General features: G+C 34.1%; 1 protein-coding gene across 1 annotated transcript in view; it reads right to left on the bottom strand.

Annotated features, from left to right (window-relative positions):
• Positions 1–3,127, bottom strand: part of LOC145685427 (phenoloxidase-activating factor 3-like) — a 34,832-nt gene extending 31,705 nt beyond the window's left edge. Inside the window, exon 1 of the mRNA XM_081757820.1 lies at positions 3,011–3,127. Within this exon, the coding sequence (XP_081613946.1) occupies positions 3,011–3,076 (66 nt within the window). The 5' untranslated portion in view covers positions 3,077–3,127. The remainder of the gene's footprint in view (positions 1–3,010) is intronic.
• Between the last annotated feature and the right edge of the window lie 20,181 nt (positions 3,128–23,308).

Genomic DNA, 23,308 nt, shown 5'->3' with positions numbered 1-23,308 from the left:
TGATCATAATTTTCTTCTCGTATGGTGCGAAAAGGCGAAAAAATAGTATAATGGAAACAATGAACATCCGCATGATTGGACAGTAATAATTACACAATCAACAAAGCAGAAGCCATTCATAGTGTATGAAATGAAACGTGAAGACTTTCTCGATTTTGCTTGTGAGAGGCTCTCTGCAACACAAAAAAATGGGTGAAGAGAGAGAACGTCCAAACTGGAGAGAAGTAAAATGGCTAAATTATAGAAAATTCGAAAGTTTTTCATTAACTAAGAAACATCTCTGAATAAGGACAGATTTTTATAGACATTTTTTGGAAGAAGAGGAAAGCTTCGAATTTTGAAACCAGATTTGGCCCACCAATGACCTGTTCCCGTCAGTGAGAAAAAAGAAAGATTTGTTTGACCTGCTTCAGTTCATTTCTGTAGTGTTTTAAAACTTTTACAAAGAACTCCTCTTCAGTCCTCCTCCTCCTTTACATCATCTTCAGTCAGAGACATGCATCGAAGATGGAGATGAAAATGCATAACTGTAAGTGGTCTCATTCTTACCAGGGATGACTTCAAAGTTGAACCTTGAATATGGGGATAGCCTATATATTTCCTCAAAGGGTTTGTCAAGTAAGTTCCAAAACAGGTTTCAATTTCTTGCCAGGAAGTGACCCACCCCTTCAAGGTTGGAAATATGTAAAACAACTTGGCCTATGTGTCCTATATATCAAAGTGATCTGCATGAGTTGTGGATTAAGAATATAGTATGCACTACTCAATTATATCCTACAGTAATGGATAAAACCAAAACGCATAATTATTTCACTATAAATACCCTATATTAATAGATCTATAAACTTGAGAAAAGCATATCCATAATACCTAGTCGACAGTAAGTAATTTGGTACTACGACCAATGTGACTCATCGCTAGGGCTAGATGTGACACAATCAGTATATGTATTTTGCGCGATTTCATCCATATACGTTGTCAGATCAGTACGTTCATTAATCATTATATGTCCGTCAACTGTTCATATAGACGAGTTGTTTGATATATAAGACGGTACAGAAACGTTCAACAGATTTTGAGTTACATAATAGGGAAAATTAGTCGTGGTGGTAATTTGAGCTCACTTACTCGATCAAAACAGTTCTTTCTTTGTAGCTATAAACCCTATTGGTTACCCTTCACGCTTTAAGCCATCTAGCCACGACAAGGCCCGGGTAATGAACGGAAAAAAATGCTCCAGCTGGATGTTGTTTGCGTTTGCCAGAGTTTGGTTTTTGTTTTTGGCTATGTGTGAGAATCATAGAAATCATACATCACGGCCCTGGCAAGATGGTGCTGCCAAGACTTGATCTTTGCTTATAAGGGCCACGTAACTCTCACTGCCTCACGATCACTCTACGGCGTCATAGTGACGTTCACTAATATAGGATATATATAGTGAAATAATCATTTTTTGGGTATATTATCTTGAAACAGAATATAATTGGGTAATGCATATTATATTCTTAATCTACTAGTCTTGCGGAGTACTTTGATATATAGGAAATATAGGTCAAGTTATTCTTATATTTCCAAACCTGAAATGGTGAGATCACTTCCGGCAAAGAATTGAAACCTGTTTGAAAACCTGCTAGACAAATCCTTTCAGGAAAGACATAGGTTATCCTCAACTTCAAGATTCGACTTTGGAGTCATCCCTAGTTAGAAATACAGTACAAGAGTGCAGTGATTCTTGAACAATGTGATGTGTTGAAAAATGTGAAATGGAACTTAAAAAAAAGTTGTTGTAACAGGTATTGAAACGTATTTTAATACTATTAATAGCAGAAATATTTCAAGGATTTTTATACTATTAGTACATAACTGTCAGTGGCCTCGTCCTAGATATACAGTAGTGCTGTTATTCTTAAACAAAGTGAAGTGTTTGAATCTGAGTTGTACATTTTGGAATTAAAGAAACGATGTAATTGAGATTAAAATGTATTTCAGTACTATTGTTAGTAGCAGCATTTCAAGGAGTTTTATAGTATTATTGTTGGAATGTACAGAAAGTAATGACATAGCGTATTCTACACGCGCACATTCAGTTTAGATTAAGTCATTACATTATATGCATACTGAGAGTAATTCTAGGAAAATCTTTGAAATACTATTTTGTTCCGACAACATGTTTTAAAGTTATTAAAACGGTTTTATTAAAATTAAGAGGTACAACAGTTGATCATTTTCACAAAACAGGATTTTGGATTTATGTCTGAACTTTCAAACGTTATTTCTTCCTAAACACTAATTTTTGACTTAACACACTTTACCCACACATCTGCCAATTGTGATTTTAATTTATGATTTATGATTTAGTAGTTATGATTTTTTAAATTTTCAAATATATTTAAATATTGAAATTAAATTATGGTAAACATAGTTAAATATAGTACACTCATAAAAGTAAACAGACAGAACAAAATAGAGAGAAATAATTGTGACTCGTAATTGCCGCTAAATTTTTACATTTAGTTGTACTTTACCGAAAGTCTAAATCTAACTAATTAGGTCTTATTTGCGTAAACGTAAAAGAGATCAGAATATGCCTAACGTGTATTATATGTTGTATATTTCTTCGAGTTAGTTTACAATCACTTACATACGATCCAAAATGATACTCTGGAGTGCGAGGTCATTTTAAAATTAATTTCCGTTAAGCATTAGAAAAACTAGTGATTATTTAGCGGTGCATATCGTTATACTTCAAATGCTGCTATACCGTATTTGTTAAACATTATCAAAGGATTTAGTATGATATTCAATATCAAACTATACATTTATACGAAAAATACATTTCCCACTTTTCCTAAATAAAACTAGAAACAGAGAAAGTGAATATTATAATATTTATCCTATATATAATATTATGTATTGTATATTATTTTCGAAGGTTTCTTTCAACACCACGGATTCAGAACAATCGTAGTAAGGGGAATGCTATTATTTAAACGTTTAGTACGATACATACCATTGTCCACAAAATCACCATCAACACAAAAATTGTAAACTTAACCAACATCTTCTGTCCTATCATATTACTGCGTCGTCTCGATTTTGGATAAAACACACTACATTCATTCCTGAGTGACTGACATTCCATTATTGACATTACCTCAACAAAACAATAATGGCTTAATTGTGTACAATGAATCCTGGTTACGTGTGTGAGAGAAAAGGCAATGTTATCAATTATCTGTTTCCTTTTTTCCAAAAAGACATACGCAATTACAAGGTGAGTGTGTTTTCACTACTCCTTCATTATGATGATCGTGAAGTTTCATTAGATACGTATAATTAGAAAAGAGCGTAGATTTTTTGATTTTTGAAAAATCTTAATTACCGTAGATCATTAATTACGTACTGTTCGTAAGCTCCCAGAACTTTTTTCTCATTGTTGTTTTTAATTTTTAGTTTAAATATTTGAAACATATTGTGTAAATGTTTTATACATATATCGAATACTGTATGTATATCAAGCCTATTTTTTAAACGTGCTTCCTTCTCATTAGTGACAGAGAGAAGATTGTATTTTACACAAATAAATATTAGAAAATAATTTCGAAATAAATAATCAACATTATTTAACAAGAATGTATTGAGTAAATGTACATTAATGTGTTAACCTTTCAATTTTAAGATTTCTTGTATAGATTGTAATTCTACTTTTTCTCATTGCTGATACCATAAATATATAAACAACTGACTTTAAGATATTTATTTATCTTCTATAAACATTTTCTTTCATTATTGCTCATAAACTGTGACAAAATGAGTGTAAACTCGTAAAGATACTGTTCAATTGAAGTAATTATGCTTTAATGCCAATACTAAAACCAATTACTACATATGACTGACTCCAGACACACTAATGTGTCAAAAAATAACAGATGCAAATTTTAATTAATATTTTGAGATTGTAATAATCAAACTTTATATAGGAACAAAGGTGAGCGGAAAGGCACTATATTTTGGAGGTCAAAAATCATAGATGAATAAACCATCAACCTAGGTAAATAAGAATCAAATTGAACTACAATTTTAAGATAATAGAACAAATATTTTAAATCAAATAATATACGTCAAGGTAAAAGAGTTGTAAATTATCATTTTGTGAATAGAGGTTACATTCAAATATGTCACCGCTAATTTAGATATTATTAACATATTGAATTCTGTTAATATATTTCTGTGAGAGAAATTCCTTGATTAAACCTCCTACTTTAATTAATCTCACAAATAGTATACCAATGAATTTAATAAAATGTGCTTATTGGTCGAAAGGTTTAACGTCAGAGGTTGCTACATCTAAGAATATGCAGGGTGACTATTAATGATCCGCCGGAATTTAAAGTTAAATATGTTGAAAATTATTAATGCAATACGTTTGCGCTAATTATGAAACGAAAGGGCACATTTAAGAGTTTAGTTTCACATGTTTGATTATGATGCTTGACAGATTGAAGGGCAAGTCTAGTTTTGAAAATGGAGTATGTCCAGCAGAGTGCATTCAGTGTTTTCGAATATGAGAGGTATCTTCCATTGTTGGTATACAGTGTACATTCCATATACAATTTGAAACTACACCACTAGATAAGAAAAGCATTCCTAGATATATCGATCGTTTAAAGACACTGGTTTTCTATGTAGAGATCGCTACCTGAATAAGAATTAGGCCGTTGAATTGGAAGATGTGCTGAAGAAGAATTAGTGCTTTTCCATGGGCTCCTAGATCTCCCTATTTGTCAGTTCGTATTTTTTTTTTTTTTTTTTTTTTTTTTTTACTTTTTGGAGCAGGTTAGAGACACAGGACATATGCTTCCACCACCAGGAATTTTAGATGAGCTCCAGGATTGCATTACAGCTGCATATAAACTATCAGTAAAGAGATGCTGAGCGCGCGTTGGGCGAACTACGCAGCCGCACAGATATGTGTCGTCTGACGAAAGAAAGCCACATAGAACATTTGTAACGGTATATGTAGTTTCATGTATCATTTGTTATTGTCTTATTACAGGGTGTAACTGTGAAAACTAGACAGTGCGATTACAGGTGAGCCACAAAAAAATATGAGCATAGTTTTGATGGGAAATGTGTAGGTTGGAAGGGGACGTGTGTGTGCGTTATTGGTGGTGCGCGAGAGCCTCCCCCACTGCCCCAGCCCACAACTAAAAAATTTGAAATGGGAAGATATACCTTGCGACATAACAAATGAAAGAGTGTGAAAAGTGAAACAAGTTGGTGAAGTAAATATTGCAATCGGACAATTGTGTTTCCAGCAACAACAAAAAATTTATATGATGTGGTTGAAAACACTTCCTTATAGTATTAAGTGTCATTATTGTGTCTAGGGTCGGTGGCGATGCGTGAGAACCTCCTTCCGCTCCCCCAGCCCTCAACTACAAAATTTGACATGGGAAGATATACCTTGCGACATATCAGATTAAAGGGTGTGGAAAAAAGAAACAGGTTGGTAAAATAAATCTTGCAATATGGATAATTGGGTCTCCAGCAACAATAAAAAATGCACATGATGTGGTTGAAAACGTTTCCTCATAGTATTAAGTATCTCTATTGAGACTATGAAGCAGTATGAATGCGTAACGTGAGTAACGTATTCAAATTCTCCAACAATTTGAATAACCCATTGAGTGTCACTGTAACCAAATAACTAAATTTAACAAGAGAACCGAAGTATGATATTTACCATAGGTATTTTTCAGTCATTTTGTATCGAGTTTACTTTAGTTCATGATAGCTGTTGAAAATGTTCACCATTCGTCTCCATACAATAGTACAATCTATTTTCGAATTCACTCGGACGTTTTCGAATGAGTGTCTTGGGTAGCCCGGCACTCTGTGGCTATTCTGTTTCAGAGATCCTGCAAACTTGCTGCTGGTGTCGTATACACAACCGATTTAAAATGTCCCCATAGAAAAAAAATCGAGTGATGATAATTCGGGCAACCTGGCGGGCCATTAAATTGGTCATTTTCTACCTTTCCTCCTGTCAGGAAAGTCGCGATCTAGCGAGTTGTGAACTATCAAAGAATAATGAGGAGGAGTTCCATTCTGTTAAAAATGAACAAGGTGTTCATCGAACTAAAATGACTATCTTCATTCATACTATTTTCAACAAACTCAATAACTAATGGATGTATGAAGTCCTCAAGTAGATGTAGATATATCAGCAGTTAAATTGCTATCAAGAAACAGAGAAACTATGATCGTGTTGGCAAGTATTTCAGCCCATACATTGAGTTTTTGTGGAGTTTGCGAATGGCCTTCAGCAAAAGGATGAAAATTTTTATTTGCACAATATCTGCAATTGTGTTTGTTGACAAACTCAGTTATAAAAGATGCATTGATTGGAAAAACAAATGTGTTTCACTAGATTGAACGTTTGTCGTAGTAACTCAGTTATTTCCTCACGGAATTACACTCTCCTGTCACTGTCGTCTTCTCGTAGTTCATGTAAAATTTGCAGTTTGTAAGGATGAAATTTATGAACATTTAAGACTTTCTACACATACCCTACACACAATCTAGTACTTGCGGCAACGTTTCGTATTGATGTTGTTGGATTAGCTATGAAGATTCTTAGCACTTCAATTTCTGCTAGTTCGTCAACTACTCTGTTACGGCTCCGCTTCTTGTTAGCTACCGATCCAGCCTCGGTGAATTTAGTAACTAATAACTAGACGTACGATTGGATCACATTCCTATCGGGATGTGTTTCATTAAAAGTCTCACAGTTTCCTTAGCACTCCCAGTAGATTCATAAATAAAAATAATTCCCACTCTTTCCTGTAAAGCATACACCATTTTAAGGACTGTTTATAATCTTACTATTACCCACTTAAACAATCGCCACAGGTACCCCGTAAGTACCGCACAAGTACAATGTAAACACAACATGACAACTTGGATACCAAGGAACTAGGCCACAGTCACCATGAATGCACCGCTATACTGGGCCGCAGTTACTATTGCTGAGTTTGTTGCTATCGAAACTAGACGACAGTCCTATGCATGTCTGTGGTAGCTCTTCTTCGTCATAACTGCCAACCTTTGGCTGATTTCAAATATGCAAGAAACCTTCTTGGTGATATTACATTTCTACAATATTTCCAGTCCATAATGGTCACTGCAATGAAAAGTGTTTGTAAACAGTACATTTTCAGTCATTACTGGAGAACCATATATTTTATTTCAATGTGCTATCCTTTAAAAATCTGTTTCTTTTTTCACGCACTTTAATTTGATATGTCGCAAGGTTACCTTCCCATTTCAATTTTTTTTTAGTTGGGGTGCTGGGGGAGTGGGAGAGGTTATCGTGCATACACATACGTCCCCCTCAGCCCCCACAGGTTTTCCATCAACAACATGCCCATATCTTTTGTTTTTCACCAGTAATCACACTGGCTAGCTTTCAAATGTACACCCTGTGTAGTATATATGTATATTTAAAATATATCCATTTTAAACTTGATGAATCAGCTTATATACTTTTAATGTACTTACTTTGTCATTATGTAACTCCAATATTGTAGAATTTATAAGTCAATTCCTGAAATAGATAATATTTATCTTATAAAGGAAGAACGCCTTGAACCTTTTTAAATCATTTCTAAACGACTCTATCGTATATTCATGTTTTTAAAAACTATATATATTTCCTTTAATAGAAAAGTGAAACAATTCAAAATTACAGATCTTCAGGAGAGCGAGTTGGAAGGCTGGCACTTCTGTAGATTAACATGAGAGGACAAATTTTGCAATTGCTTCCTGGATTAAAGATATATAATTTCAACCGAAATTTCTCAACATAACAGTTCACTTAGCTTTCAGGGCAATTTTCAACACTATATATCAATAAGAGTCATTTTCAAGTCGCGTTGCTTTTCTATTAGAAAGCGTTTAGGTAAGGTACTCTACCACTTCACAATCAAGGTAACATTAGCATCTTACTGATATCACCTAGAGTTTTATAATAATTTTATAGTGAATAAAGTAAATTTTATTACGTAATACAGCATCAATTGTACAGCAGTATCGACACTGCATATATATATATATATATATATATATATATATATATATATATATATATATATACGCTCCTTTTGACTATTTCCCAGTTAAACTCTTGTGTTTAATTCATAGTTTTATTGCAATGTGTAAGCTATAATTTGTACATAGATAATAAAGGAAATTTTGATAACTATATACTAAATTTGTAATAGTTCTCTTTCCTCACAATTAACTTCAAGCACATTATTTAATATAGCATGTTCTATTGAAACATTCTTACTACAACGCTACCAGCTTCGTTAAATGTGTATGTCAAAGCTTTTACCGGTCCTTTAAAGTTGTCATTCACATAAGTAATTCCTCATTCAAAAAAACGGGACAAAAGACAGTATTCCTTGAAGATCATTACTAAATCAGAACAACTAAAGAACTTACTCGTCAGCAATGTTTTACATATTTTGCAACTTTCTTCTTCTCGTTCCCTTTTGCGTTATTGTTCAGTCTCATGGAAAGTAGATGTGAATAATTCTAGGTAATATATAACCGTTCTCAGATTTAAGTAGCACATTGGCGAAAGTTTATTAGAGTCAGTCTAGCAGTTTCAGTGTCAGTTAACATTAGCATACTTTCATCCGGCACAAATTTTTAGCTGTATGTTTACAGTAGACAGATTATGCATGTGACAATGAAGAAACAGACATGGTAGACAAATTTATTTCAACTAAATTGCGAAGATATCAATTCATATGGTTTGAAATTTTAAGTACATTTCGTTTCCTTTGGTTTTAAAGCTGGCTCACCGAATGAGTGGTTATCAATGTTACATATTAACCTTTATGTGTAGTTCGGAAGAGAAAAAAGAACGTACCTCTGCAGGCACGTAGCCAGGATTTCGTAAAAACGGGGTGGGGTCCGTGACATGACATACTATGGTCATCACACAAGGGGCTCGATCATTTTAAACATATATTGGTTTGTTTAACCACGGTTTCGTAATAGCGGTGGGGCAGGGGGCGTGACATTAAGTACTGTGGTTATCACGCTAGGAGCTCGATCATTCTAAACCATTTTAATGGCAACACATATTGTTTGTTAGGACAATAAAATGAGGATATGTTAGTAGGTGTTTTAATAACAAACTATGAAGAAATTTAGAGTAAAAGAATACAATAAAATATTGAAAAAGGTTTTACAATGTTTACATTTCTTCCTTTGTTCATTCAAATATAACAATTTTCCTTTCATTATGACCTTAACTATTATAAAAAGTACATATCCACTAATATCAAAAGTACATATTTACTAATGTCTTGTAAAATATTTTTCAATATCTGCATTAAAGGAGCAGTAGAAAACTGTTTCTGAAACAACACGTTTGGTACTGAAGAGAAGCGATGAGGAAACATTATGATTTAAAATGTCCACACTGCTTTCGAAAGCTTGAAATTTCTCTCACTAGTAGCAGAAATTCTGAGAAGTAGTAACTTATCTAGAAATTTCAAATTCCCTGACTTTTTCAGGGTATCACGCTCATTCGCCACCATGTATTGCAAGTAACACAAGTCTTCTCTTAAGAAAGAATAACCAAAAACTTGCTATACATTTTTATTTTTAACGCTGATTATTCTTTTTCTTTTTGTTTCATTCTTCCTGGGGTTTCGGACTCCCTGGACCTCTCCTTGACTACGTGCCTGTCCTCTGGAAACTTGTATGAACCTTAAATCTCTGTAAACTAGAAATGGACTCTAGTTGTGTATAGAAAACTTAAGTTATACTGTAAGAATTCTAAGTTAGTTCACACTTTACCGAAGGAAATGCAAGCCAGTCAGGTTTAGCGTTTGAAAGTAAGCAAGAGTAGGACTATAAGAAGATTACAAGGTTTACTCTCGTGTTCAGAATTTAGAGTGGATACTCAATGATAAGTTTTGTAGCAGTGATGAGATGATAAAAAATTAGTGGTTCACACAATTTATCAAATACAACGATTTATGGTATTGTAATCTCATCTTCCGAAATGATGGAAATTATAATCAAATGGTACTATTACTATGAACTATAATCTACTGAGAAGAACTAATCTACCACATGCTTCATTTTCTCGACAAATTCAGTAATAATAACTGGGAAGTACTTTGTGCAATTTCTTTGCAGTACAACTCTTGTTTGAATGGAGATTATCTAGGGTAAGATAAGGTAATAAGAGACAGGAGTAATAGGAGACAAAAAGACTGGTAGTTTGATTTATCATCAGAGAAACCGAAAAATTCCATAACTTACTGTATCTTTCTGTGCACAAGAATTTTAAAAAAATATTACTTTTAGGCAACATATTTACTCTCATTTTGCCTTTCAAAAAGTGCCAAAAACTTTATGCAACCATTTTTTTTAAAGAAATATTTGTAACTAAGTTGTAAAAATACTGTTCACGAAAACAACTGACTTTAGGTACCTAAATTGGTACAGCATTAGCGATACTTCAAAGTGGAATTGTTCAGTGTTTTTTTCGATAAATGAACTAGCGAGAAAATGCGTGTCTCTTATAACCCTATTTTTTCTTTTGTTTTGTTTTGTCGGCATAATAAGAGAAGTCGTTTGGTAATTCCAGGTTCACTAATTGAAGATTAAAATTCCACTGGCCTCCTCACGATGATATTCAGGAAGTGAATAAAGTGTTTTTCTTTTATGGTTCTGTAATTTTATTAGGAAATTATCCATTCATTGTTAAAAGAGCAGAACTTGAAAATATCAAGTCTTTATTCTGTAAAAAGATAGAATGCTTGGTTTTAAAAATTTTGGCTTGGCTTTAGGACTTAAAGCTTCATTCCATTGTTGTTAAAAGTATGTATGCAAGGCTATTTTTCATTTTGGTATAGCCTGTTTAATTTTGTATAGCCTACTATCTAGAAGTTACTGTACAATAAGTCAAAGGTAGAACCTGTTTAGTTTTGTATAGCATACTATGCATAACTCACTGTACAATGCAGACTCTACTTTTCTACTATAAATGGTTTATATAACTACAATGTATAATTTCGTCATTCCAAACTGTTCAGAATGAGTGAAAATTTTAAAAAATTATGAAAGGCTGTGATTTGTATAGTTTGTAATTGAAATCATTCAACTTTCACGTACGACTTTCACTAACCATAACTTTCATATGGCAATTGACAGGAAAGTAACCAGAATAAACGCATGTAAGAAGGTAGCGCAATAGAATACGTCTTAAGTATATCCATTGTAGCCCCAGTTTAATAATAAGGCACAACATGAAAGAAATCTTAGCAGCATCTCTTATTAAGCCATACGGGGTAATAAGAGACAACAACTGAAATTAAAAATAAATCATTTTCGCAGTCTTCCAGTACATTGGGAAGAAATAAAATATTTTTCTATTGTCGCCCAGTAACAAAGTAATATATATAGATAAAGAATCGGAAATGTGACTTGAAAATTATTAACATTTTAAATTGCTTTTGTCTCTTATTACCCCGAGTGTCTCGTATAGTACTGGAAGCAGCTAAGGCAAATTTTGGCACCTTCTGGAGTGTGGCGCCCGTCAAAATTTTACGCCCTTGGCGCCCAGGCACCCAGCTCGGGATCACGTGGTATGACGTCATAGTGTCATTTTATGTTAGGCCCTGCCCCTATTCGCCTGGTTTTATGCTCTACCTTTAAGGGGTAGTTTCACCGAGGGTTTCGATTTCATTCCCTTTTACGGCATAACATTTTGGAGAAGGTTATCCCCTTTCATACCTTATGATGGGGTACAGGTGTACATATAGCCCCATTTTGTGGTACCTGATTTCAACTTTTGCGCCCCCTCGAGTGTGATACCCGTCGAAATTTTGCACCTCGTACCCTATGGCTCACATGATTTTACGCTCCGCCTTTATGGGTTAGTCCACTCAACGGGTTTATTTTGTTTCCTTTTACGGCATAAAACTGGGAGATCGTTATCCCGTTTTTTACTTTGATGGAGTACAGGGTGTATGTATCGTTCACCTTAGTTTTTGTTGTTCCCTTTGATGAGTATACAAATATCAATTTCGGAAGTGTTTTTTTAATCTATCCTATTATCTTTGATGAGTCCTTTTCGTTATATGATTTAGTACAATGGTTCATTTCTTAAATTGGGGAGTCATTTCGTTTCCTTTGATGAGTATCAATGATCAGTTTTGGAGGGGTTTTTTATATCCTCTTTGATGAGGCCTTATTACGTTATATGCTTATCTGATGGTGTACTTAAAATTATTTCCTTAAATTTGATATGATATCGAATTATATCGATTTGTATTTGCTCATTTTTTTCCATCGGAACATAATGTTCAGGATTGTACTGCATGACTTCCAAATGTATGATTCACAGGTTCCATGTTGACAATTCGTAGCAAGAGTATCATTGTATTTCAACAATGACAAATTCAATAATGTCACAGTAGACGTACATTTCTTATGGTAAACCTAATCGTACATCAGATGTATATTTTCCCTTTTGCATATCTTTTAAATCACTTTTCGGTTCAAATCCAAGTATTAAACTAACACTAGATGAGAATTGTACAGAAGTATAAATTTCTTTATTGGGATGTCTTATGAGGCATATATTATTAGTTCCATCATGAGATATAAATAGGATTGGTTTCTTTATGATGCGTATTAATTGCATGGATAAGATTCCTATATTGTTACAATAGCGGACAGGGATCGTTACAACCTTCCAGGGTTTCTGATCACTACTTGATGGTTTGTAATATATTTTATTGTTTTCACTGTTAATGTTTAGTAAAGAACGTGGATAATGAATCTCTATAATTGCCACATCCCATTTCTAGCGAAACTCTACACGTAGTTGTAGATTCGTAATGTATGAAGTCAATGTATTTTCCGGAAAATAATCCATGGAACTATTGCTGGGAAGTGTAACGTAAAAATCTTGATCAGGTTCCATTCTTATTTTTCTTCTTCTTCAATGAAGCTGTAGGGATCCACGAATTGAATGAGGTGAATTTCCAATGGACGAGATACTCCTTTCTGGGACCTTTTGTTCTTCTACGTAATATTTTATCGATGAGGAGTGTCGAAGGGAGCGGTTCTGGCTGTAATTCTTCTGTGTAGAAAACACCATCGATAAGTGGATTATTTAAATCCTCTAGTCGGTACACAGGTGGTTTTCTTGGCCCAATGGCTTTTACTCTAAATATTTCCCAAGTCCAGTTCTCGAGGTAACCCTGTCAAAGATACATTTTGTTTTACTTATACGAACAGTATCACTAACAGATAAATCCGTATCTTGTTTCGAACGTTGCAGCTTTTTGTCGTATAAATTATGTCACACCTCCAGTAAATTGCCTTGAGAAACGATTTCAGGTGCCATTTTAATACTGGAAGGTCGGTTTTTATTGTGTGCTTTTACAAGTAATTGTAATATTTTGATGTAATTCTATGTTTGATATTTGGTAAAGTATTTCCACATACGATGTTTCAACGTCTGATTAAATCTTTCTGCGATGCTGGCTTTAATATTTGGATCCTTTGTTGTAACATGTTGTACGTTGTGTTTCCTGAGAAACTTTTGTGCTGTCTTGTTTGTAAATTCAGTTCCTTGATCACTACGTAGCTATGTTGCATCGTTTGGTCTAATCCTCGTTACGCCTAACCAATAATCTGACACTTTTATGACAGATAAAAAATAAGTATTGTGTCCGCCATTTAGGCGAAATGAGGATGCTTGTTTGGCCTAATCCTCGTTTTGCCTACTATGTCGAACTATAAAAAAATCGTGGAGATAAAACCGGAGAGAAATTTTTCGAATAAAATGTTCCCTACTATGTGAAGAACTGAAAGAAACACATTAGTTTTTCCATAACTAATTTGTGATAGGACTATTTGCTTTCGGAAAAACGTTTCGACAGTTACAGCCCTTACAGAGTGTATAGAGACTATATTTGATATGAGAGAAAAACAAGGTTACACCTGTTATTAATTTTGTGTAAAGGTGAGTACTGTTCAAGAGTAACTTTTAGTTTGCAGTTTGTTTCCAAATATCTGATATTGTCAAATGGTACTGCTAATCGGTATGTTTAAGGAAATATAGTTTGTATGTTTCTTCTTATGTGGATGCAAAAGGTTTGGCTGATCTTTCAGAGGATTTCATTCCAGTTTCAATGTTTCTTTTATATATATATATATATATATATATATATATATATATATATATATATATATATATATATATATATATATAACTGTTAATCCATTATAAGGGATCCTATTGTGATTCTATTGTAATTTTAATTCGTATGAAATTTTTGTAAATATTTCAAGATAGATCTGACAAAATATACCTAAATTTGCTCCTAGCTTAACACTGGACAACTGTGATCGAAATGAGTGATTTGTGACAAATCGCTCCGCTGAAAAATTGCTCTTTGGATAATTCCACAATCCAACCATCTCAATATGTTACTAACGAAAAAAGAAGAAAAATATGACGTATAATGACAAGTGATAACCTCGTGGGTTATCGTTTTCTGAAGTCAATACGGTGAAACGAATGTTGTCTACTAACTATCCCGCTGAACCTCATATTCAGTTTGGTGGCCGTCTGGGCTACGGTTCACTGGTGTTCGATGCAGTAAGCAAAGTTATGAAAATATTTATACCTTGATTATCTTACGATGGCATCCAAAATTCCGATGGCATCCAAAATTCCAAATATTACTTTTCCTTTATAATATCCGTACAGGAAATTAAATTAAATACAATATTTTATTTCCAACAATTGCAATAAACCAAATTTGTAATATTATTTTCTAAGAGTTGTGATTTCCTTAGCCATGCGTTGTATCATTTATTCAGTTACACATTGTATAAAATGTTAATTCAAACTCCTTGTTTATATGAAATATACTATTACTTAGTTTTATATTCAAAACATGTGAGTTTCTTTTTACATTGTTAAACTACTGTAGATTTCCAAATTATGCAGATTCAACATTGAAACCGGAAATATATCTATAACTTCCGGTAGCAATAGTGATAATGTGAGACATGCAACATGTTTATCGGAACCTGAATCCTCATCAAAAACGATTTCTCGTTAGATCTACGATTTTTAATATTTAGGAATCAATATTGAAACCAAAAGTTGTACTAGTTCTTACTTTAATGGAAAACTCAAGCTGATCTGAAATTTATTCTTAAGATTTGGAATGCATACAATTATTAATATTTAGGAATCAATATTGAAACCGAAAGTTGTACTAGTTCTTACTTTATTAGAAGACTCAAGCTGAGATGAAATCTATTCGTAAGATTTGGAATGCATATTTTGCATTTCTTAATTCTTCATATATTAGGGAATTTTCTCTAATAATTTCCCTCTGGTTAAATTTTCACGATTTTTTCTTATTGTCCGCCATTTTAAGCGTAACAAGGATTAGGCCAAATAAGGATCCTTTTTCGCCTAAAATGGCGGACAAAAATCTTATCATTAATCTGTCATTAAAATGTCAGATATTTGGTTAGACGAAACGTGGCGACATGCTACGTAGCACAATTGGTTTTCTGTCCTGGGAAATCACTTTAAATTCATTAACTATATCCTCGTCACTTTTTGATTTTAGTGGTACAGCTCATTCGTACCGACTAAACACACCAATCACTGTAAGAATATAGCGGTACTTATCGTTATAGTTTTGAAGTGATTCTAAATCATTTAAATCATATTCCGATTGATCATCAATATTGTTGACAAGATAAAAATCTCTACGGAAACGAAGATGTAATGTTTAACCAAAATTTTACTTTTGCTAGCTGTATAGATTTTCCTGTGGGTGGCCGTAATGATGCTATGTGTGACGGATTATAATAAATGGATTTCATCTTTTTGTTCATGGCTGGTACGTTGACGATTGTACAACAATACATTTTCTTTTAGGTCGGACTTCTGAAACATCATCATAATCTTCTTCTTCTTTTCCGGAAGAAAATAGTTCTGGTGCAGGTTTCGATGGTGCTGATCCTTTAGATTGCTGTTGTACTATTGTGCTGTACAATTTAGTTTAATCTTCGTGGATTACCAATCAATTCTTGAGGTGTTTAACGATGCAAGGTAATTGCAAAAAAATCCCAGCCTTGAGGATTTGTATGTTTCCTCGGCCGATTCACATCACACATTAAATCTGCAATATTGGATCCAGGTAGTTCATTATCGTTGATGTATACTGTTTCTTTATGATCCCACGTAATTGCGTCATCTTGTTTTAAAGGATGAAATATTAATTCGGCTTTCTTACAGTACATTTGTGGTATTCCAGCAAAACTTTTTTTGCTTCATGCTATCATCAACATTCGCAACATCGCCATCAGGTTTAATTAATGAAATTGTAAGTGGTGTTGTTTCTTCTTGTTTACGTACAACATAAAGATATTTCTGTAATACTCTATTGTACTGATTTTATTTTTCTTCATCACTTGGATACGATGTATTCAATGTAGATTGCATTTCATGATCGAGATTAGATTCTCTTTTTTCACTCACACTGGGTGATGATGCATATATTCGTTGAAACATTTCTGGTGGAACTAAAACCATTCTCTTGTTACGTCCCATGATGTTTATTTATCGACTCTACATACGCTTTTAAATGGCAAGAGCAAGCGTTGGGATCCAGAACAAGGTTACCAACAAGGTTATTGTAGGAAGTGTGTTATCCAGTATTTTGTTTAAATAATAAAGTCGCGAGATACATCGATGGCTTGATCTGTGTGGGTTTTATCCTGTCTGTGGCTCTCCATGTCACAATTTCTGCTAGATTGTGTTCCTCTGACATTGTTCTTAGTCAACACTATGCCGCAGAAGGCTAACTCCACTTTCTACCCGTCAAAGTGATATTGCTAGTGTTCCCAAGTAGCCTGAGGATTTCACATTTTATCGCAACAAGGTTGTACTTCATGTCGTACGATGTCACATTTAGATTTATTCGTGCGACACACACAGTTTAGAGACATTGCAGTGATCCAAGCAGCAATCCCAATAACCAAATACATTGGAAATTTCCATATTCATCGGTTGTTTTGCCTTTCTTTTCTTGCTCCCATATACATAATATACGAGCACTTATACACGATTTTGTTGTTCATAGCAGTAGACAATTGGCTAAGCTATAATTGAATTGCGGTTAGTAATGCAAGTTAGAAGACCGAAGTGAATGGTAGTATAACAACATATTTTATATAAAACTGAACTAACATCTAAGGTAACACTAACATCTATAGGTATTTACAGAAGTTGGGAACGTTAATGAAAGTTATCTATCGAAGAAGTTATTATTGCAAAATTTACTTAGAGAAACTAATGTCAACTATGAAAGCTTGCATGTTAAAAGATGTGGCAACGCGTTAAGGATATTTACAATACGAAATCAACACTATTGAATGGCATTACCTTTACTGTGACACAAGAAACTTAAAATGACTGGATAGACAGTGGTTGGAGTATGGAACCATCATCGAATTGTTGTTGTGTTCTACAACCGCAGATGCCTTGTAAGTTCAAGAAGTTCTTTGAGTTTTATCTGTTGCATTTGATCAATGTGTTCATTTCAGGACCTTCATAAACTGTTCAATACAAGACCAATCAAGTATTCACTAACTAACTAACTAACTAACTAACTCTATGGCCTATGGAACCCGGAGGTTCAGTGCCGCGTTCACAAAAGCTCTCCACTGACTTCTATCCTTAGCTAATTGGATCCAGTTTCTACTTTGTATTCCTATCTCTGCGAGATCCATCTTAATATTATCCTCCCATCTGCGCCTAGGTCTTCCTAATGGTCGTTTTCCTATGGGTCTACCAGTCAAGACTTTGAAAGCGTTTCTACTTTCTTCCATTCTAGCTACATGACCTGCCCACCTAAGCCTCCTAGACTTGACGACCCTAACAATGTTGGGTAAACCGTATAAACTATGTAGTTCCTCGTTATGAAGCTTCCGCCATTCCCCATTCTCGTTCCTCTTGGGTCCGAATATTCTTCTCAGGATCCTGTTCTCAAATACTTTCAGTCTATGAATCAAGTATTCACAGGTATTCGATGTTTTCAAATTCGTTCGGTTATTCACGAAAAATTCCAAATACCACATATATCCAATCAATTTTCGAGCATTTAAAAAATCGTGCTTTTCCGGAACGAATGATGAAATGGTATGCGCATCGTTGCATTAATATGATTCAGAGGTAAAAATAACCCCATAAGTAACAGGATCACGGACACATTTTCTGAGTAACGGAAGTTTCTTTCATTATTTAAATAAATATTGAGAAGGGTTAAGGAAACCACTGCTATAAAATGCGATTGTCAGGAAATGTTGGAAAAGTGTAGACAGCTTTTAGTATTTCATGGACAATACTCCTTCACATAAGAGTATAAGATAGTGGTTAATTTACACAATGTTTACTGTTGGTGTAAAATCAACCATCCTACTCGAAACCTTGCTCTGTTTGATTATTTCCAATATTTTCTAATTTCTGGAAGACTTCAATAATATAGAGTTTGGAGATTTTAAAGGCAAAAGTAGAAACAATTTTCTTTAGCGCATTTATGTTTCATATATTGTTAGATGAGATCAACATCCTTGAGAAAGATCAAAAATATATTCTTTGCAAATCAACCATTTTGATCTCGTTAATGTACATCTAGCCTTCGTTTTTCACCTGAAATCAAGTGTTTGTATTATACAGAAGATACAGTAATTCCCCAGAAGATCAACCATGGATTATCTCTGAAAGAATATGAGAAAAATGTAGGACAGCTAATCCCCCACCTCCACCTTCTTGTTGCAGAAAGAAATTGCATACGCTAATAATAACAGCAAGCAAGGTACAACATCAAGAATAGATTATAAATGCTAGGGAAAGCTGATAAAGAAACCGTAAAGATCGTAACGCAGCCTACACTAGATTTCTACATGGAGATCAAATTCCCGGGAAATGGAGCATTACCATGATGTTCCTGTTGCATTTAGAAACAAAAAACAATATATACCCAATTACATGCCTACTGTTTACAAGATTTTCTTCCTCAGAGCTGTAGCTAGATACTTCGGCGCTCGGAGCGAAGTAGAATTCGGCGCCTCTACACTCACCATATTAAGCTTTTAATTCCTTTCTTCCTTCATATAAGAAATACAGCTTTTCTTGTTATCCTACGCTGAATTTTTATCAAGCTGCTTGATAGATCATTGCAACAGCCAAACGCCATCATTATGCATTCTTTTACAAATAACAGTTGTTTCCAAGAGGCTTATTTTGTACTTTTTATGTTAAACTTCACAAAACTACCTTTGGTTGTATACAAATCCACTTGGAGAACAGTTATGGAAATTTACAACTATTTATAACGTTTCACACTATCTACAAGAAATGAAATTTCAATACATTGTAAACTATGCGCTCTTAAAATGTTCGAAATGGGTGGTTCGAATTGGAATATAATTTCCAATAATAACCGTAAACTTTTGTAATTTTATTCTGTGTGTTCCTACACAAATAACAATTCAATTTCGATTCTTTTAATATCAGCAACTAAACGGGATGAATTTGTTTTTTCCTTGAATTTCCTTTTATTACTCTTAAGGGTCGATGATGTAATATTATTGTTTTAAATGTACATTCCCTAACAAAAGATACTAATGGCGAAGACAGTTTTTATGAAGCTGTAGCAAGGATATTTGACCGTCTTCCGCAATACCATGTGAAAATTCTATTAAGTGATTTCAGTGCGAAGGTAGGACGAGAGGATATTTTCAAACGGATTATATGAAATGAAAGTCTGCATAACGAAAGCAATGATAATGTTAGAATCGTGAACTTTGCAACATCCAGAAACCTTATCATTTGCAACATCCAAAAGAGTACAACATTCTTACATTGCCACGTTCATAAATACATATGGACCTCGCCAGATGGAAGAACACACAATCAAACTGATCACCTTTTAGTGGATAGAAGAAGAAAGTCTTACATCATTGTTGTTCGGTCTTTCATTGGAGCTGGCTGCGACAGTGATCACTATCTGGTAGTATCTATAATAAGAGATAGATTATCGTTGAATGAAGGGAATATTCACAATCTGAAAACGGAACCTGTTAAAGAAAGTAGAGAAGAACAAGGCAAGAGAGGAATACCAGATTGAAGTGTCGAATAGATTCTCGGTTTACAACGTTTTGAGAAAATAAAATGTAACCTTTGAGTTTTACGTCCTACTGTTATGCCGGTTAGGCTAGAAGAGACGACGATGATGAGTAATGAATGAAATGGTGGAATGAAGAAAGTTGGAGGAAACGGTAGAACCCCCAGGAAACCCACGCACACGGTATTTGTCCACTACAAAGTTAACTTGGCAGGGGCTGGGATCGAACCCGGGACCCCAAGCACCAGAGGTGAACACTACCACTGAGCCACCGCGGACCTTTAGAACTTTTTGAGATCACTAGTGTTAAGGATACTTGGGATCAAGTTAGGGATAGCATTAAAGTTTCAGCAAAAGGAAAATTGGAGCACGCAGAAATATATAAGAATAAATCATGACTCAATCAAACTAGTGGAGAAGGGAAGACAGGAGGAACTGCGTTGGCTACAAAATCCGAACGATATAACTACACAAAATGCTGTTGATATCAGCCGGGAAATTCCAAAATATTTAGTGCAATGAAATACGAATTTTGGAAAACTAAAATTAAACGACTTTAAGACAATAAAAATATTCATGTATGTATAAGGGCATCAACGAATTTAAAAAAGAGTATCAAAGTCACGCGTATACGATATTAAAGACAGACGACAGAACAATTTTCACTAACACAGATAACACCTTGAACAGATGGAAAGATTCCTTTGATTTGTTTAACACGCAGCCAAAAACTAGTATTCGTGGGGAAAGGGAAATGCACACAGCAGAAAAATATGTTCCAGATTCTAGCCGAACAGAAGTACAAATCGCTACAAAGACGATAAGGAAACAAAACTCGCCGGCTATTGACGAAATTCCGGTTGAGTTAATTTTATCTGGAGGGGAAAAATTGTGCAATAAGATATACAAACTCATTCTTCTTATTTGAAACAAGGAGGAATTACCAGTAGAATGGAAAGAATGAATCATTGTTCCAAAAAACAACAAAGCGAATTGTAATAATTATCGAGGCATTTTTTTCTGTCACATCCTATAAAATCCTCTCAAACATTCTATTAGAAGAATGACCCCATACACAGATGAAATTATTGGAGATTACCAGTTTAGATTTAAAAGAAATCGATCAACTATCGAAAAATATTTACCACTTGACAAATACTCGAAAAGAAGTGGGAATACAATACCCCGGTACATCTATTGACTTTAGGAAGGCTTAGGACTTACTTAGGAGAGAAACATTGTACAACATTCTTACAAAATCTGGAATACCGAAAAGTGTAATTAGATTAATTAAGGTATGTTTAAATGAATCTCAAAGTAAAGTCCAGGCAAGAAAATTTTTGTCTACAAGTTTCCACGTCGAGAATGGCCTAAACAAGGAAATGCGTTGTCGCCATTATTATTCAAATTTATCCTGGAATACGCTATAACGAAAATCCAAGACAGCAACCAGGACCTAGAGTTGAATGGTATTCACCAGGTTATGGTGTATGCTGGTGATGTGAATTTAATAGGGGATGATAGAACAACAGAAAGAAATACAGAGACTTAATTAAATGCTTGTAGGCTTAGAAGGAAATACAGAGAAAATTAAATACAGTGGAGTATCGTTAATTCGAACTTGGATAATTCGAACAGAAGTCCATTCCCCTTCAAAACTGTATTGAAAACAGTAGTAAAAGATCGAACTTTTGAACCTATGTTTTGGATTATTCGAAGTAAATACAGTTGAAAATTTTTAATGTTGGACAGACGTAAACAGAGAAATACAGTTTTAACGTATTTTCAGTTATCCAAATGCAGCCTTAGGGAAGAGTAATATAAAAGATAAATAGACAATCTATGTAATGATAAAGATGAAGGTGAGTTGGGGAAGAAGTAAAGAAGAGAACGTGTGCCAATCTCATCTTGTTTCAGAATTGGTTGAAAATTTAAGATGAATTATTGATACACCGTGTAAAGTCAACCAAATGTTATTAACATCGTATTCAATTCAATTCATGAAATTCAAGATTTATTGACCTTACAAAAACAATCAAATTTAAGCAAATAAGGTTTACGAATTCTTAAAAGTGAGAACAGAATATTCAAATTGTTACTAGTGTTTAATTGTTTGGGCTATTCAATGTATGTTGTAGTGTTGTACGTAAATATATTTTCCATTGTACACGTAGTTTGAATTATGTGGAGTCAATGTCGTTTGTTAGTTTGCGGTATTCGATCACGCAAATAATAAGCTGCTTTAAAGGTAAAGTCTATACCATATGAACATGTTTCTGATGCATAGTACTTTGGTTTGTTTGTTGTTATATGTGTGAAAATGAATGTTGTTGAATAATTCGAAGTTTTTTCGTGTCTCCTTGGACTTCGAATTAAAAAGAGCTCACTGTAAATGGAAGTTCGCTGGGGTCGTAATACTGCAAATTATGGATGAGTTAAAGTACCAGACAATACTTTAGATAACGTGGATACTTTCAAATATCTACGATCAATATTAACAGAACAAAATCTTCCACGAAGAAATTAAATGTCGATTAAAGCAGGGAAGTCGTGTTATTATTCTGTTCAAAATGTTTTTTCGCCGCGAATTCTGTCGAGGAATTTGAAGCTTAAAATATATAAAACGATAAAAATGCGTCTTGTTCTATATGGTGCGAAACATGGTCGCTTAATTTAAGGGAAGAACTCAGATTGAAAGCATTTGAGAATAAAATACTGAGACGAATATTCGGATCTAAAAGTAACGGGAATTGTGAATGGCGGAAACTTCATAACGAGGAAATGCATAATTTATACAATTTACCATAGATTCCTATGGTCGTCAACACTAGGGGGTTCAGGTTGTCAGGTCGTGTAGCAAGAATGGAAGACGGCAAGAAGCCTTTCAAAGTTCTAACTGGAAATCCAACCGGAAAACTTCCATTGGGAAGACCTAGGCGCAGATGGTAGGACAATATTAAGATGAATCTCGCAGAAATATTAATACAAAGTAGAAACTGGATCTAGCTGGGTAAGGACATAAGTCATTGGAGAGGTTTTCGAAC

Source organism: Thermobia domestica, chromosome 5 (assembly GCF_964235325.1).
Source record: "Thermobia domestica chromosome 5, izTheDome1.hap1.1, whole genome shotgun sequence".
In the NCBI taxonomy this organism is placed as follows: domain Eukaryota; kingdom Metazoa; phylum Arthropoda; class Insecta; order Zygentoma; family Lepismatidae; genus Thermobia; species Thermobia domestica.
This window is presented reverse-complemented; position numbering and strand designations above follow the sequence as displayed.